This window comes from Euleptes europaea, chromosome 13, assembly GCF_029931775.1.
Source record: "Euleptes europaea isolate rEulEur1 chromosome 13, rEulEur1.hap1, whole genome shotgun sequence".
NCBI classification, from domain to species: Eukaryota; Metazoa; Chordata; class Lepidosauria; order Squamata; family Sphaerodactylidae; genus Euleptes; species Euleptes europaea.
Genome location: NC_079324.1, coordinates 58,091,730 through 58,109,900, shown reverse-complemented (window position 1 = coordinate 58,109,900; position 18,171 = coordinate 58,091,730). Strand labels below are relative to the sequence as shown.

Sequence of the window (18,171 nt, the reverse complement as noted above, 5' to 3'; positions counted from 1 at the left end):
TTAGCCTACACCGCTCGTGTGGAGGAGTGGGGAATCAAACCCGGTTCTCCAGATCAGACTCCACGGCTCCGAACCACCGCTCTTAACCACTACGCCATGTTGGCTCTCTTAGGACAATGTGTAGGACAATGAGACAAAAGCGATGAGCTCAAGTGAAGATGTTGAAGTCCCATCCCACCCTAATCCTGGAGACAGCCCTGAACCGGAGACAGGTGGGAGCAGAAGGAGGTTTCTGCAGGGGATCTTGAGATCAGTAACACCAGTTACACCACTATGCGCATCAGAGGTCGAAAGCAAGAGGAGACAAAGAACTGACCAGACAGAATATCCACACCATCGTTTTATTGACCTAGGAACACAGGCTCACAGCCTACGAGTTTTGTAAACTGGTTTTAACAAAGGTTTATGGGAAACCAGGAAGTCTGTTTCCCAGTCAATGTTTTAACATGCTTAAAAATTAAATGACCTACACAAAAGAAATCTTTAAAACCATTTGTGAGTAGTTGAAGTGGTGTATTTATTTTAGCTGACTTAACTTTTGTGCAAAATACTGCTTTTACGTATTGCTCCATCACAATCGTCAATATAATACAGAGGGGGGGGGATTAAAATGAAGCCAATGCAAAATCAAGAGCTTTGGCTGATGGTACCGATATTTTCTGTTGTAGACTAGTCAGAAGACTTGCAAGCTGCCTAAAAAAACCATCCGTTATTGCAAATCCTATTACTCTGGAAGGCTCAGGGTGGATTCATACAACAGTTGTGTCCTCTGGGAAATGACATTTTAATGGCGAACCACGTCCTACCATTCTGGACCTATCACATCCTACCACTCGGAAGGCTCAGGGTGGATTCCTACAATTGTGGACTCTGGTAGATGACATTTTAATGGAGAACCACGTGAAGGCGGGATGCAAGGTGAATTCAGAGCACAGCAGAGCTGCTGGTCAAGTTGGATTCGCAGATGTCTTGTTGACGTGCAATCATGAAAAATGGTGGACCAACCTCACCGCCGATTTCCACAAATGCTTCTAGTCCAAGTTGAGTGCGTCCATTAGCTTGTCCCAGTTTCACTCCAAATTAGGTCTTAATTGCAGCTTTTGTTACTCCTCCCCATCTACCTTTCAATTTTTAACTGGAGAAAGGAACTCATAACCGAGAGGTAAAAGATTTGCTTTTTTTCACAGCATAAAATAATTGTCTCATAGTCTGAATATCTTTCGTACTTAAAAAAGTCTCAAGGCACAAGGCAAAAATCTCCACTGATACTGGCATGGTCTCCCACCTCGACATGAACAATCATGCGCTGAAATCTGTGGTCGTTGAATGAACACCATATTCTATCATGACGTGTACTCATTAGTACAGACCAAAGCTCCATCTTCACTTTTGAAAAACACAGACCTTTAAGTCTCATTCTGTTTTGTCTAATGCAGGAAACCACGTTTCCATATAATTTAACAAGGCGAGTTTCCTATCCCATCTATTTAGCTACTTCAGTTTTGGGGAAAAAGAGAACCCTTATGGGAAAACACCCCCAAAAAGGAACTGTGAACATCGTTTTCATCTGCTTCCTTCTGTTCTTCATTAAAAAATGTCTTTAAAAATCCACTGCGGGCTGTAACCATCCCGATTTCCACAAGCGAACCATTCCCTGCTTTGACGAATGGGAGAAAACAGCTTGAACGAGCGTGGCGCGCTTTCAATGCCAAACGGTAATGCACTTGTAAACAGGTTTTGCCCTCCAGCTCAGGGTTCAAGGCATGCCCTAGATATATCTTGCTAACCATAAGGCACTTACCTACTTTTACAAGGGAAGGAAAGTGGATTGAGGCAAAAATGGAGTGTATCATGCAAGTTTAAAGACAGCGCCCCATTGAAGGAACGGTGTGTTGTTGTTTTTTAAGACCTTGCAGGCCAATGGTTCATCGTATAAACCAGTCAAACAAACTGCACTGCCCCCGCAGATCATATCAGGTCCGCCCACCGGCAGCGGCTCCATTAGTCCGGGATCTTTGGTGGTTATATTTCACAGAAACAATAAGGAAAAGCAGAAGGGTTGCTCCTTGGATAGCCGCCAACAAGAAAAAGTAGTAATTTAAATGGCAGCCATTGATGTTACCTGGGAAAAATTAGGAGGGGGGGGGGGAAACGTTAAATACAAAACCAATTAATCCAATCCCATTAGAACCAAGATTCAGGCTGTAGATTCAGAGCATCTAGCAGCACCCGCTCCCCAATGACAGAGCTACACATTTGTTTTCCTTACCTGGGAAACTGTGGGAAACTAGTCTACCACTTTGTGACAAAAAGGCCAGGGGCCTGAAACAATTAATTTTTTGGGGGGGAGGAGCTGAATTTGGCTCACAGGCTGCCAGTTGAAAACTCTTGCTTTATAACACTGTGTCACTTTAATCAGTACTCCATTAAGACAACTAACCTGTGGACTGCAGTATATAAGAGAACCAGCAGTACCATAAAGGATGTGGAATAAGGACCAATGAAACTGATGTATGCTGTTACACTATTTCCCCCCCAAACCCAGCCCAGTAAGCTATGGGGGTAAGGACTTTTCACTGGCTCTATGGGGAACTGGGGAGTATATGGAGAACAGAAGGGTATAAATGAAGTAATTAAATAAAAATTAACTGGGGCCTAACAGCAGACACACCTTTTTGTCTCCAGTATCTGATGCAAATGAATACTGTCTGGAAATTATGACATTCTCGGACAAATATATTAAAATACTTACTGATAAACTTATCCTTTTCAGATTAAAACAAGGTCATCCCCTACCCCTGATCTTTACACAGGATACATTCTTCAGTTGAGTTGGTTTGTTATGACCCAACGGGTGGGTCACCTAATCCAACAACTTTTCAAGGTTCAAGTCCTCACATTACATTGGGGTTCTTTTCTTTATTTCTTGTCAGATCTCGAAAGCTAAGCAGGGTCAGCCCTAGTTAGTATTTGGATGGGAGGCCACCAAGGAAGTCCAGGGTTGCAACGCAGAGGAAGGCACTTCTGAACATCTCTTGCCCAGAAAACCCTACGGCGTTGCCATAAGCCAGCTGCGACTTGAAGGCACTTTCCGCCACTTAAGGGAAGAGGCATGTTTTCTCCAGGTTGCTGGCAAGCCTATTCAGAAGCAGCAATCTTTGAGATGCTCACCCGTTCCTACCAGTGCAATCATAAACAGAGTTGTGTGTGTGTGTGTTAAGTGCCGTCAAGTCGTTTCCGACTCATGGCGACCCTATGAATTAATGTCCACCAAAGTGTCCTATCCTTAACAGCCTTGCTCAGATCTTGCAAATTGAGGGCGGAGTCAATCCAGCTCTTGTTGGGTCTTCCTCTTTTCCTGCTGCCTTCAACAGAGTTACCCCTTCCTAAATCAACTAGCTTAGAAGGGCTGTAATAGAGAGGATGGTGCCGAGTTGTTTTCTGTTGCCCCAAAAGGTTGGACCAGAACAAACAGACTGAAATTAAATCAAAGGAGTTTCCATCTAAACATCAGGAAGAACTTTCTCACAGTTAGAGCGGTTCCTCCGTGGAACAGGCTTCCTTGGGAGGTGGTAAGCTCTCCTTCCCTGGAGGTTTTTAAGCAGAGGCTAGATGGCCATCTGTCAGCAGTGCTGATTCTATGACCTTAGGCTGATCATGAGAGGGAGGGCACCTTGGCCATCTTCTGGGCATGGAGTAGGGGTCACTGGGGGAGTGGGGGGGATGTAGTTGTGAATTTCCTGCATTGTGCAGGCGGTTGGACTAGATGACCCTGGTGGTCCTTTCAACTCTATGATTCTAAGGCTGCAACTTGGCTTAGGGCCTGCACTGTCAATTAAGCAGGCTGATTGGCTGCATGTGACCATCGGGTGGAGAAATGGGCTCCTGCTATTGGTTCATGTCCAAAAAAAACCCCAACAACAATATAATATGGAGGGAGCCCGAAAGGCCCAAAGGAAACTCAGCCAACAGAACCATTATAGTTATTACATCAAACAGAGGGGGGTGGGGGTGGGAAGAGAGTCCTGTCAAACCGCCATCAATCCTTGCTTTACGCGGCAGCATCAAGGTGAAATTACTTTAATTACGGAAACTTAAGATTCAATTAAATGAATTTATAATCAAAAGCAGTAAAAGGAGACAGAGGACTAATGCTCTTCCCTTGACATTCAAAACACAATATATTTCAGCCAAAGAGCGACAGTGTTTTAAAAAAGTAGTAACTTTCCCTTTATGGGTCAGGATGTTAACTCCATACAATTGCTTGTCTTTTTTTCTTTATTTTTTTTTAAACCGGCATAAATAATTTAATTGTTTAAGGGAGAGGCTGGGACTTCAACAGCCATAGATAAATTAAGCTACCTGATCTGGGAAAGAGAGTAGCAGCTCAGCTATGCCAGGCAGGGAAAAATGGACGAAGAAGAGGTTTTTTTATATGCCGACTTTCTTTACCTTTTTAAAAGGAGAATCAAACCGGCTTACAATCTCCTTCCCTTCCCCTCCCCACAACAGACACTCTGTGAGGTAGGTGGGGCTGAGAGAGCTCTAACAGAGCTGTAACTTGCCCAAGGTCACCCAGCTGGTTTTGTGTGTAGGAGTGGGGAAACAAATCTAGTTCACCAGATTAGCCTCTGCCGCTCATGTGGAGAAGAAGAAGAAGAGTTGGTTTTTACATGCCGACTTTCTCTACCACTTAAGGCAGACTCAAACTAGCTTACAATCACCTTCCCTTCCCCTCCCCACAATAGACACCCTGTGAGGTAGGTGGGGCTGAGAGAGTGTGAGTAGACCAAGGTCACCCAGCTGGCTTCATGTGGAGGAGTGGGGAAACAAATCCAGTTTACCAGATTAGCCTCTGCCGCTCATGTGGAGGAGTGGGGAATCAAACCTGGTTCTCCAGATCAGAGTCCACTGCTCCAAACCACCGCTCTTAACCACTACGCCACATTTAAGACAAAACTTACCAAAATCAGCGTGGTTGCTCATCCAGCCGATCTGCTTAATCGACACCAAGGCCAGCAGCCCCAAGCCCACAAAGGACCCGATTCCGGAAAAGAAGAAAAAGAGACCCATGATAGCGCTTTGCATAGATTTGGGAGCGGCCGAATAGGCGAATTCGAGACCTGGAATGGACAGAGAGGGGGAAAGACGTCAGTAGGACCAACTTGAATTTTGGAAGACTTTCCCCATCTGTAAAAGGGGCCACCAAGACTCGCGATCCAGTTCCCTCACAAAGAGGTGGATGCAGTGGGTCAACGTCAAGTCCAAACATACATAAGGGTCAAAATTAACATTAAGTGCAAATGATCTTCTGTAGTTATATATAACAAATTTATCACAGACAAAAATCAACAACTTTGTATACGGCCGTACTATAGCCTCTATATTTCTATTGAAATATGAACATAAAACACAATTAGACACAAAATTACAACCAACCAAATAGACCAAAACTAAGACCAAACTTGTTTCGGCCATACGGCCTTCTTCTTGGTCTAAATCCATTAAAATCCAGAATGCAATAATACCATTAAACAGATATACAAATATATGTCAGTATAACAATCTTCATGACCAAGTAAAAGCGGCGTTTATAAAATATAAAGTTTTGCTTATATAAACACCATTCAGGTTTTCCTTTCGAATTTTAGGCTTCAATAAATCTGAAATTTTAATTTATTTTCTTTTATACAAAGTTGTTGATTTTTGTCTGTAATATATTCATTATATGTAATGACAAAAGATCCTTTGCACTTAGTATTAATTTTGGTCCTTATGTTATGTTTGATCTTGACTTTAGGGTACTTAATTCTGGTGTTTTTAGGGTTAGTTTTTTTCCCCATTTAGTTGTTGTTGACTTCAAGTCCTCCATCTGTACAGCGGGAAGGTTAACAACCTGTCTGGCGGGGGTGTTGCAAAGAAAGAAGCAGGTAGTTAACATGAAACATGTCACAGTTCACTACAGAAAAGAGAAGTAAACAGTAAAAAAACTGGAAACTCATCAGAATAAGAGATGGTGTGGGGGTAGTGTTTGCATAAAATAATTTTTCTCATCTCATTCATCTCACTCACACATGCCTTTTCCTCCTCTTTTGGGGTAGTTCCCACATACCGCATCTCCAAAGACAGATACTGATCTCTAATCAACACCAACAGGTACCTACGTATGTATATGCCGTCAAGTCGCAAGCTAAAGCGGCGATCCCAGCAAGGGGTTTGCAAGGCAAGTGAGAAGCAGAGTAGGCATGTAAAAACCAACTCTTCTTCTTCTACACTCTGGCCACCCATTGGACACAGGACACTTACAACACATTGCAACAGTGCTCCCTTCTCACATCTCTGCTTCACCATTTCCCCCACTGTCAGCACACGGCCCCCATCTGTCCCTGGGCCTGGTGTACAGATAGTTTGAGCTTCTGAGTAGGTGGAATGTTTGTGCACATTCCGTAGTGCCTTGGCAGCTGAACTGGCAACTGAGGGAGCATTCATTATAAAATACTGAAACTACTGCCCTCACAGCCAACAGAGCAGGATATTTCAAAGCCTTCAGCCTATGGTTACATCTCCAATATTTAAAACAAAACAAAGAAGAAGAGTTGTTTTTTTATACCCCAATTTTCTCTACTTTTAATGGGTCTCAAATCGGCTTACGATCTCCTTCCCTTCCCCACAACAGACACCTTGTAAGTGGGGCTGAGAGAGTTCGGAGAGAGCTGTGACTAGCCAGTGTGGTGTAGTGGTTAAGCATGGTGTAGTGGTTAAGATCGGTGGTTTGGAGTGGTGGACTCTGATATGGAGAACCGGTTTTGATTCCCTGCTCCTCCACATGAGCAGTGGAGGCTAATCTGGCGAACTGGATTTGTTTCCCTGCTCCTACACACGAAGCCTGCTGGATGACCTTGAGCTAGTCACACTCTCTTAGCCCTACCTACCTCACAGGGTGTTTGTTGTGGGGAGGGGAAGGGGATTGTAAGCTGGTTTGATTCTTCCTAAAGTGGTAGAGAAAGTCGGCATATAAAAACCAACTCTTCTTCTTCTAGCCCAAGGTCACACAGCAGGCTTTATGTGGAGGAGTGGGGAATCAAACCCAGTTCACTCAGATAGAGTCTGCCGCTCAACACCAAAATCACGTTGGTTTTGGAGCTCAGTGGCCAAACTACACATTCTACACTTCAGTATCTCATTTCTTATCAACTTTATACATTTAAAGAAGGGGAAGCAGAATTAATCTCGCTCGATTTAAAAAAAAAACTAATTTGCCTTTGCTCCGTATAAATCGTAGCTTCTGAAAAAAACCCTCGAAATGCGCTTTTCGATCCAGCACCAGCATCATAATTGGTACGATTTAACTTCTTATGCAAAGTCAAGAGCTCCGCTTCACCAGGCATGAGCCCATCAAAAATTCAAATTCGCAGCTCTCTGGGTATATCCGATTCCATCTCAAGGAGCTTGGCTTCTCAGCGATGAGGCTGTTTCGCTCAGATACCGATCAGAGTATGGCAACAAAAAGCTTTGGAGGGGAAAATGAAGGAAAGGAGGCGATAACGTCGAAAAGCAATTAAGATCGGCGGGGAATCCCCAGTTCAACCTGGAACATTTGCAATTCTGACTAACGCTTGGCCTTCAGAGGCGATTCTTTTTTTCAAGTTACGACGCCACTTGTAGAGTTTCCACAATTATTAAAATGAACAGCTTAGGTTCTTGACCTAAGCCTGGATGTGGTTGTTTTGGGCACCCTCCCCTGCAGTTTGGAATGGTCATCTCTGAAAGAAAGCAGAGACATGGCTGGAAGGAGAGGCTGTGACTTCATCATCTCCTCTTGGAGACGGTAGAGGAGGAGGAGGAGGAGGAGAAGAGTTGACTTTTATACCACGATTTTCTCTACCTTTTAAGGAGAATCAAACCGGCTTACAATCACCTTCCCTTCCTCTCCCCACAACAAACACACTATGAGGTAGGTGGAGCTGAGAGAGCTCTAAGAGAGTTGTGACTAGCCCAAGGTCACCCAGCTGGCTTCATGGGTAGGAGTGGGGAAACCAACCCGGTCCTCCAGATTAGAGCCCGCTGCTCATGTGGAGAAGTGGGGAATCAAACCCGGTTCTCCAGATTAGAGTCCGTTGCTCTTGACTACTACACCACGCTGAGGACCATCTACTTGCTCAGCAGAAACAAGATAAAGCTTTTAATGAATTGCACCTCAGCTGCTACCCAACAGTGCCAGCTCCTGACCCAAAAGGTCACTTTCTGAACTGACATACAAAATTCACATGTGCACACACACACACCCCTTAAATGTGAAGCATGGAAGAGCTCCTAGCTCTGCAGTGGGAGCTTAAGTGTTTTCTGGGGAAGCAGCTTCAACACGTTCCTAATTTGCCGTGCACAAGTTCCTCCGAACTGAGGGCACCCCGGATTTTTGTGCCGCCAACAACCAGAACAGCAAAGGGAAGGGGTTTAAACGCCTCAAGATATCTGCTTGCAAGATATCTGCGTGCGGAAGGACTCGAAAATCATGCCACCTAGTGGTCACAGCAGGAAGCGCAGACTCCGAGACTGATTTTGACACTGCACCGAAGTTTTGAGGTGCTGCCGAAATTTCATCTAAGGCGAAACCTGGCTGGGCGGGGTGGGGTACGTGTGTCTCCTCAGAGGAAGTGTTACAGGAATTTTTGAGGGAAATGGACAAGATTCGCTAATACTAGCTAAATTCCTTAAGGGAGGTTTCACACATTCCTCGTTTCAAAATACACTTTCTATTGACATATGATGCAACACAGTCTTCCTTCCTTCCTTCCTTCCTTCCTTCCTTCCTTCCTTCCTTCCTTCCTTCTTTCTTTCTTTCTTTCTTTCTTTCTTTCTTTCTTTCTTTCTTTCTTTCTTTCTTTCTTTCTTTCTTTCTTTCTTTCTTGTGGAGGAGTGGAGGAATCAAACTCGGTTCTCCAGATCAGACTCCACCACTCCAAACCACCCATCTTAACCACTACGCCACGCTGGCTCCCAATAGATAGAGATCACTTGGAGAAAATGGCCGTTTTGGCAATTGAACTTTATGGCGTGGAGTCCCTCCCCAAACCCTGCCCTCCTCAAGCTCAGCCCCGAAAACCTCCCACCGGTGGAAAGGGGGAACCTTGCAACCCTACTCCACGGAAACTGATCTGTTGCCGGGAGATTAGTTGTAATTTCAGGAGGTCTCCAGGCCCCATCTGGAGGTTGATAACCTTACTTCTAAACCTGGTTCACCAGATTAGAGTCCGTTGCTCTTGACTACTACACCACGCTGAGGACCATCTACTTGCCCAGCAGAAACAAGATAAAGCTTTTAATGAATTGCACCTCAGCTGCTACCCAACAGTGCCAGCTCTTGACCCAAAAGGTCACTTTCTTTCTTTCTTTCCTCAGTACTACACATGAAGTCTGCTAGGTGACCTTGGGCTAGTCACAGTTCTCTCTGAACTCTGTCAGCCTCACCTACCTCACAAAGGGTCTGTGGTAGGGAGAGGAAGGGAAGGCAATTGTAAGGTGGTTTGAGACTGCTTAAAGGTAGAGAAAATCAGGGTATAAAAACCAACTCTTCTTCTTCTCCCCAGTGGGGATTCAAAGCAGCTCATATCCTTCTCCTCTCCTCCATTTTATCCTCGCAACAGTCCTGTGAGGTAGGTTAGGCCTAGAGTTTGTAACTGGCCTGAGGTCCCCCAGTAAGCTTCCACAGCAGAGAGGGATTCGAACCTCGGTCTTCCACATGCTAGTCTGACACTCTTAACCACTACATTACACTGGCTCTCAAGGTCAAGCAATGTTGAAAGACCAATGGTCCAACTCACATTAACACAGGAAGCTGCTTTATACTGAATCAGACCCCTGGTCCATCGAAGTCAGTATTGTCTACTCTGACCAGCAGCAGCTCTCCAGGGTCTCAGCCAGAGGTCTTTCGCATCACCTACTTGCCTGGTCCCTTTAACTGGAGATGCCTGGGATTGAACCTGGGACCTTCTGCATGCCAAGCAGATGTTCTACCACTGAGCCATGACCCCTTCTCATGGCTCTCCAGGTTCTCAGGCAGAGGTCTTTCACATTACCTCCTTGCCTAGTCCCTTTAACTGGAGATGCTGGGGATTGAAGAACCTGGGACCTTCTGCACACCGAGCAGATGCTCTACCACTGAGCCACAGCCCCTCCCCAACTCAGTAGAAGGCAGCTTGATGTCTCAGGGACTAGTGTCCTAGTATTCCCTCCTGACCCCGTCTAACCCCGTATTCCCTTCTGAGTTTGGTCACGGGGGACTTTGGCATTCTCTCTGCCCAATCTACCATGCAAGGTTGTCGTAAAGATAACACTGGAGATGGGGAGAATCATAAACGTTACCCGGAGCTTTCTGAAAGAAAGACTGGATAAACACAATAGACCCAATATCCCTCCAGTTGGAATAGATCCACTGAATAAAATATCTCGCCAACTGTTTTGAGCCTAGCTCCAAAGCTGGGCCCTTGTAAACCCAACAAGGGGTAAAATGGAACAAAAATGTTTACAGAGACAGAAAGAGGGAGGGAGGGAGGGAGGGGAGAGAGAGAGAGAGAACGAACATCACAGTTATTTAATTAGAAAAGTACGCAAAGCAAGCCACATACGAAACAGCAGCGAAGAAGGCCGGCGCTATATTTTTGCTAATGAACCCTGAATGTGTGTGAAACAGACCAGAAAATAAGATTTTATGGCCACGTTCGCGCCTCCAGGTTCTCCGTTCCGCCAAAATCGATAGCAGCCTCGGCGGTTGGCCGCTACATCAAACAGCCAGGGCACGGAGATACCCAAGGACATTACAAGCCCATCAAAGCGGCTGTTTTTCAAACTGTGTTCGAGGACCATGTGAGGCGGCCTTATTCACAGGTCAAACACCAGAGTCCAGCTAAGAACATAATAAAGGCCCTGCTGGATCAGACCAAGGCCCATCAAGTCCAGCAGTCTGTCACACAGTGGCCAACCAGGTGCCTCCAAGAAGCCCCCAAACAAGACGACTGTAGCAGCACCATCCTGACCGTGTTCCACCGCACCCAAAATAATAGCCATGCTCCTCTGATACTAGAGAGAATAGGTATGCAGCATGACTAGTATCCATTCTAACTAACAGCTATGAATACCCCTCTCCTCCATGAATATGCCCACTCCCCTCTTAAAGCCCTCCAAGCTGGCAGCCATCACCACATCCTGGGGCAGGGAGTTCCACAATTTAACTATGCGTTGTGTGAAAAAATACTTCCTTTTATCTGTTTTGAATCTCTCTCCCTCCAGCTGTAGCAGATGACCCCGTGTTCTAGTATTATGGGAGAGGGAGAAAAACTTTTCCCTGTCCACTCTCTCCAAACCATGCATAATTTTATAGACCTCTATCATGTCTCCCCTCAGCCGCCTTCTTTCCAAGCTAAACAGCCCTAAGCGTCTTAACCGCTCCCCATAGGGCAGTTGCTCTAGTCCCCTAATCATTTTGGTTGCTCTTTTCTGCACCTTCTCAAGCTCTGCAATATCCTTTTTAAGGTGAGGTGACCAGAACTGTACACAGTATTCCATGTGTGGTCTCACCATAGATTTGTACAAGGGCAGTATGATATCAGCAGTTTTATTCTCTATTCCTTGTCTAATTATGGCCAGCATGGAATTTGCCTTTTTTACAGCAGCCACACACTGGGTTGACATCTTCATTGAGCTATCCACTACCACCCCAAAATCCCTTTCTTGGTCTGTTGCTGCCAGCACAGATTCAGCTAGCTCAGCACCGTCTCTTCTGATCGGCAGATGGTCTCCAGGGTCCCAGGCTGAGACTGCATCCAGAAGTGGGGCTCATAAACTTCTTCACAGAGAGAAAGAATCCCTGCATGCAGAAAACTAGAGTATCAGGGTGCAGACTCTGCTAGATCCTGGCAAGCTATTTTTCTAAGTGGAAGGGATGGGGCAAAAATATGGAACTTGCCAGGATAGAGGCTAGACTTCTTCTGCTCGTTGTAATTTTCTTAATTCAAAAATTAAAATAAAGAAAAAGGGGGGAAATCCCCATTGAAAAAAGCAAGGCTGTGCCACCAGAAAAGGTGGCGCAGCCCTGCCGCCGCTCTAGGGGGCGTTCACGGACCGAAAGAGAACACCTCCATCCCTGGGAATGCCTCCCCCACGCCAGCACACCCATTCCCTTCCGGGATTTAGGTCCCGGGCCGGCTGCGCTGGTGGCAAGGGCCGGCAGAACTCCGCCGCTTCCGAATGCCGGCGTGTTTGCCCCCGCGGCGGCACGTTTGCCACTTTAAGAGTCACGCCGGCTCCTGTGGAGATTCGCCCCCCTTCCGAAGGATTGCAGCCGAAGTTAAACATCCCTTTTTCTGGTAGGCTTTTTTGGGGGAATTGTTGCATTAATACACAGGTAGTGCTTAATCTTCAAAAGGTTTTACATATCTTTATGGCTGCTAAGGTAAGCCGGTATTATTCTTATCCCCCTATAGCAGGCACAGGCTGGGAGAGACGGGCTTGTTGAACTCCACCTGGAGAATTCCTGCCAAGATGCAACTTGAATAAACAATCAGCCGGACTGTGGCTCATTCCCTTGGCTTACGCCTTACGCTGGAACCCGTGAGCCGCTCTTCTTATGCAGAACAAATACTTTGGGCTATTTTAAGAATCCCATTTGAGGACCATTGTGGGATTTTTAAATCCAGATTTGTCCTTTTTTTAAAAAAAAAAAGCTTGAAAACAATAAACTTTTAATACCCTTATTAGAAAAATAAGCAAAGAGATGCATAAAGGTGATTATTATAAAGTACGTCTTATGTTTTGTGCTCGAGCATATTAAGAAAAGGAGGTGTTTGAAGCCCAAAGAAGCTCTGTAGAGACTAAGCTAGATGTAATAAAGTTATGAAAAAACAAACTTAAATATTCACTTTATCATTTTATATAAACTGCACCAACTGTCAGAAGAAGAAGAAGAAAAAGAGGAAGAAGAGGAAGAAGAAGAGGAGGAAGCAGGAGGAGGAGGTTCTTATGACCCATTTTTTTCTTCCTTTAAAGAGTCTCAAAGCGGATTTCAATCACCTTCCCTTCCCCTCCCCACAACAGGCACCTTGTGAGGTAGGTGGGGCTGAGAGTTCAGAGAGAACTGTGACTGGCCCAAGGTCACATAGCTGGCTTCTTGTGGAGGAGTGGAGAATCAAACTTGGTCCACTGGATTAGAGTCTGCTGCTCTTCACCACTACACCACACTTGGTGTGTCATGTAAAGCCCCCACCTGATCATTCCTGCCCCAGCCCAGGAGGTAGAGTGGTCCACCCTTCCTCCTTTTCCCCGCTTCTCTCTGTCTCTCCAAACTTACCCGCGATGCTTGCAAATATTTCGCTGAACCCAATCAGGATATATTGAGGGACCTGCCACCAGATTGACATGTCGGCCGCATGATACAGCACATTCCCAATCTTCTGGTCGATTGTTTTGACCTTCACCATACTCAGCCGATTGCTTTCCAATATTCCTGGAAGAAGAAAAGAAAGTGAGCTTGAGAAGGTGCAGAAAAGAGCAACCAAAATGATCAGGGGGCTAGAGCAACTGCCCTATGAGAAGCTGTTAAAACACTTAGGGCTGTTTAGCTTGGAAAGAAGGCGGTTAAGAGGAGACATGATAGAGGTCTATAAAATTTTGTGTGGTATGGAGAGAGTGGACAGGGAGACAAACGAAGGGTCATCTGCTGAAGCTGGAGGGCGAGAGATTCAAAACAGATAAAAGGAAGTATTTCTTCACACAACACATGGTTAAATGGTGGAACTCCCTGCCCCAGGATGTGGTGATAGCTGTCAACTTGGAAGGCTTTAAGAGGGGAGTGGACATGTTCATGGAGGAGAGGGCTATTCATGGCTACTAGTTAAAGTGGCTACTAGTCATGATGCATACCTTTTCTCTCCAGGATCAGAGGAGCAGGCCTATTATATTAGGTGTTTTGGAACACAGGCAGGACAATGCTGCTGCAGTTGTCTTGTTTGTGGGCTTCCTTGAGGCACCTGGTTGGCCATTGTGTGAACAGACTGAAATGGTGGGATCTGGTTTGTGTCTCCAGCTTCTAAAATTCTTGGAAAATTTAATCACCGCTCGTTCGTAAGGTTTGTAGTCCCCAAGGCCATTTGGAAAATGCATAGGAAGCACATTACGAACCCTTACTGAATCAGAGTAAAATGGATAAGGTTGAGAAAGGGTATGCATGCAAAATGGGGCTTTGAAGATTCACAATTCTCTGTCCCCCCCTCCCCTGCATTAGCCCTCCCCCTTTAACTCTGCCATGCTGTTTCCCCCCCATCAGAACGTTTCTTTCAAAAGCCAGAATCATGGCGGGGAGGGGACAGCGAGAGAAAAACAAGCTTATGAGGATTTTGGAAACACTCTGTAAGCGAGACACAAGTGGATTTTCTTTTTTGCGTGAACGAGCACAGCCCATCTGCATAACTCCCTGGGACAAGCTCTGACGCTACGGTCTGGCTCATCTCTCCCATGTTCCTGGGAGAAATGTAAACATGAGACCATCTCGCCAGTCTTACAAAGCCAGTGAACAACGAGGAGAAGAAGCAGAAGACTTGGTTTTTATATGCCGACTTTTTCTACCACTTAAGGAAGAATCAAACCAGCTTACAATCGCCTCCCTTCTCCTCCCCACAACAGACACCCTGTGAGGTAGGTGGGGCTGAGAGAGCTGTGACTAGCCCAAGGTCACCCAGCTGGCTTCATGTGTAGGAATGGGGAAACCAACCTGGTTCTCCAGATTAGAGTCCACTGCTCATGTGAAGGAGTGGGGAAACCAACCTGGTTCACGAGATTAGTGTCCACCGCTCATGTGGAGGAGCGGGGAGTCAAACCCGGTTCTCCAGATTAGAGACCACCACTCTTAACCACGACACAAATCTGGCCATCAGTGGCCCTACCAGCTGATGCACTGCCCCAGCTCTGCAAATTGGAAAGGGGGGGGTAAGATCTCTTCTGCCGAGGCACACACAGGAAACCCAAGGGGTGCGTGTCTGGGGGTCCCTTAACTCTCCATGCCAGGTTTTGGGGCAAGCAGCAAAATAAACTCTCCCATCTCCAAAGCTCAATGCAAAATTACAGAGAGACCCCTTCCCTGTCACACACTGGAGACAAGATGCTCAAGCCAAGAGCGAAAACACTCCTCAAGTCCTTCGCTCTTCGCATTAGAAAAAGAATGAATTAGGATCAATTCGTTTTAAAAGAGGATTACCTGAATTAAGCAACCCCAGTTTAACAACAGTTTCTACTATTCACATGTACAGAAACTATAAGGGGGGGGGGAGAAAGAAAGAAAAACACAATTCCAGGAAACCTAGTTCCTGATGCTGAATGATGAGAGTGTTATTGTATTCCCTTGTTAGCATCAAGGAGAATTACACAAATCCACACCTCGTGGATTAGCTCAGAGCGACCGATGCACACATACATTAAGTCTGAATCAAGGCAATCTCATTACAACTAAGAGACCCCCCCCCATGAATAGGCAACACGAAGGGCTGTCGACTTGGAGGGGGCAGCTTGACCCGCCCCATCACTGGCCTTATGTCAACACAACAATACAGCAAACTCACACGAGCAGAACTTTAATCCGCTTTTCTTCCTATGAATTCTAAAATATCCATTCCAAAAACAGGTTTTGCGAGCGATGCGGTACGGTTCAGGAGCCGCTCGATGTACCGCTAAATTGCCGGGTTTTGTGGGAGGTTGGAGTGCGAAGATCCGTCTCGTCACAAGTCGCACCACTGGCCTAGATAGCCGGCATTGTCTACTTTGCCGGCTCCTCGACAGCATGGCTGGAGAAGCAGATACGTGCTCTAAATTTCCTAGCTGGACGTCTCCGTTACTTGTACCACTTGAAGTAGGGAAGCCGTGTGGGGCACCCAACCCACTCTCCCTGGAATGCTTCACATGGAAGGACAAGCCACAAGTTTGTTGAACGCATGAACACATGAAGCTGCCTTATACTGAACCAGTCCCGGGGATTGAACCTGGGACCTTTTGCGTGCCAAGCACAGGCTCTACCACTGAGCCATGGCCACACTCCATGGCTCTCCAGGGTCTCAGGCAGGGGTCTTTCATATCACCCACTTGCCTAGTCCCTTTAACTGGAGATGCCGGGGATTGAACCTGGGACCTTCTGCATGCCAAGCAGATGCTCTACCACTGAGCCAAGAAGAAGTCCCGAGAGGATCCTCTGTCCCTCAAACTACCTCCTCCTCCCTCAGGCAGTGGCAGATCTACTATGAAACTAATGACGCTTACGCTTCAAGGCCCCTAATCCCAGAGGGGCTCCGAAGCAACTTTTTTTTTAATGGGTGAATTTTTGAACAAAATCGATGGAATTTTTTTTTAAGTGTTTGTTATTAAAATAAGGCCATTTTAGTGAGAGAATCAGAAGCCAATGGGTTGAAATACTTAATATTGACCTTAGAATATGCTCTAATACCCATTTCATAGGGCCTCAAAATGTCCCTGTAATTGGTCAAATGTCAAAATTTTCTCGGGGTCTTGAAGAGCTCGAACCCCCAGCTGTATGGGCTCGCCGAGCTTGCCAGAATGTATTCATAGCCTACCTTTGGGCAGCTGGATCCTTGAATCCTTCGTTGGTGCACGCCTTAATGGTTCTATAGCTCAGCCCTCAGGCTGGAGCCAATCGGAACCATAAAAAGACATCTGAATTCTCAATTCTGGGTGCACTCGTCTCGCTTGTGCATTTTAACACCCAGAATCAGATTTTCACCCCTTTATCTTAATGTGCCCCCTCTGACGACCTTCTACCTCTCTATTAGAGAATGAACCAAGACATCTGCCATAGAACAACCCCATTGAAGAAGATAACAGCGGTTACCCAGACCTCGTTGCTGGTGGGAAGGGCTCACTGTATGGCCCATTTTCAAGGACTCCACCCCACCACCCTGTTCTCCGCCATTTGGGCCTCGGGGTCCTTGCAAGGGCAGCAAGGCCCTTTGGGCCCGTGTTGGATGTTGCCCTATTGTAGCTGGTTGTGAAGGGAGCCCCATAACAGTTCAAGCTTCAGGGTCCCAAAAATGTAGGTCCACCCCTGCCCTCAGGGAAAATAAAGACTTGCAGATGGACAACAAACCATGGAAGTCAGTGTCAGGTAGCCGGCTCAAGATTGACTCAGCCTTCCATCCTTCCGAGGTCAGTCAAATGAGGACCCAGCTTGCTGGGGGTAAAGGGTAGACGACTGGGGAAGGCAATGGCAAACCACCCCGTAAACAAAGTCTGCCTAGGAAACGTCGGGATGTGTCATCACCCCATGGGCCAGGAATGACCTGGTGCTTGCACAGGGGACTACCTTTACCTAGTGCAACCAGAAGGAAACCTTTTGGGGAGTAAGCCCCACTGAGTATACCTGACCAAGATCCCAAATAGAGCTGGATGGAATCGCTCTCTTAAAAAGACAATGTGTGACACTCAAAATACGGAGGATTTCAGACACGCTGGTCTACTTGGATGATGCTTCCATTTGCATACTTGCAAAGGAACAGGAAACGGGAGGGAGAGCTTTTTTCTGAGCCCCCTGCAGCTGGTATTACAGGAGAGAAGCCTGTTCCTCTTTCGCATGCAGTGCCAGCCCCGCAAAATGGGAAACGTGACCCGCTCATGTTTCCTGTTTCCCCCACAAGCTGGTGACACATGCCCTCGGTGCCTGTTCCAACTGGCATCAGTTAGAAGTAGGGGAAAGAGAAAGTGAGTGAGTTTCTCCTTCTCCACCACTGGTCATTTTACTGATTCATTTGTAAAGTAGGCATACCTAAGAATGCACGATCAGGCCCTTCCTGATCACAAGAACAATATATGTAGAAGAAGAAGAAGAAGAAGAAGAGTTGGTTTTTATATCCCACTTTTCTCTACCTTAAAGGTAAAGGTCCCCTGTGCAAGCACTGGGTCATTCCTGACCCATGGGGTGACGTCACATCCCGACGTTTACTAGGCAGACTTTGTTTACGGGATGGTTTGCCAGTGCCTTCCCCAGTCATCTTCCCTTTACCCCCAGCAATCTGGGTACTCATTTGACCGACCTCGGAAGGATGGAAGGCTGAGTCAACCTTGAGCCGGCTACCTGAAACCAACTTCCGTTGGGATCGAACTCAGGTCATGTGCAGAGCTTGG

The 18,171-nt window shown here is 46.3% G+C and overlaps 1 protein-coding gene across 1 annotated transcript in view; it reads right to left on the bottom strand.

Moving 5' to 3' along the window:
• Positions 1–1,955: 1,955 nt before the first annotated feature.
• SLC15A4 (solute carrier family 15 member 4) overlaps positions 1,956–18,171 on the bottom strand; it is a 49,590-nt gene continuing 33,374 nt past the window's right edge. The window contains exons 6-8 of the mRNA XM_056859082.1: positions 13,343–13,498; positions 4,965–5,123; positions 1,956–2,122 (exon numbers count right to left, since the gene is read on the bottom strand). Of these exons, the coding sequence (XP_056715060.1) occupies positions 1,974–2,122; positions 4,965–5,123; positions 13,343–13,498 (464 nt within the window). The 3' untranslated portion in view covers positions 1,956–1,973. The remainder of the gene's footprint in view (positions 2,123–4,964; positions 5,124–13,342; positions 13,499–18,171) is intronic.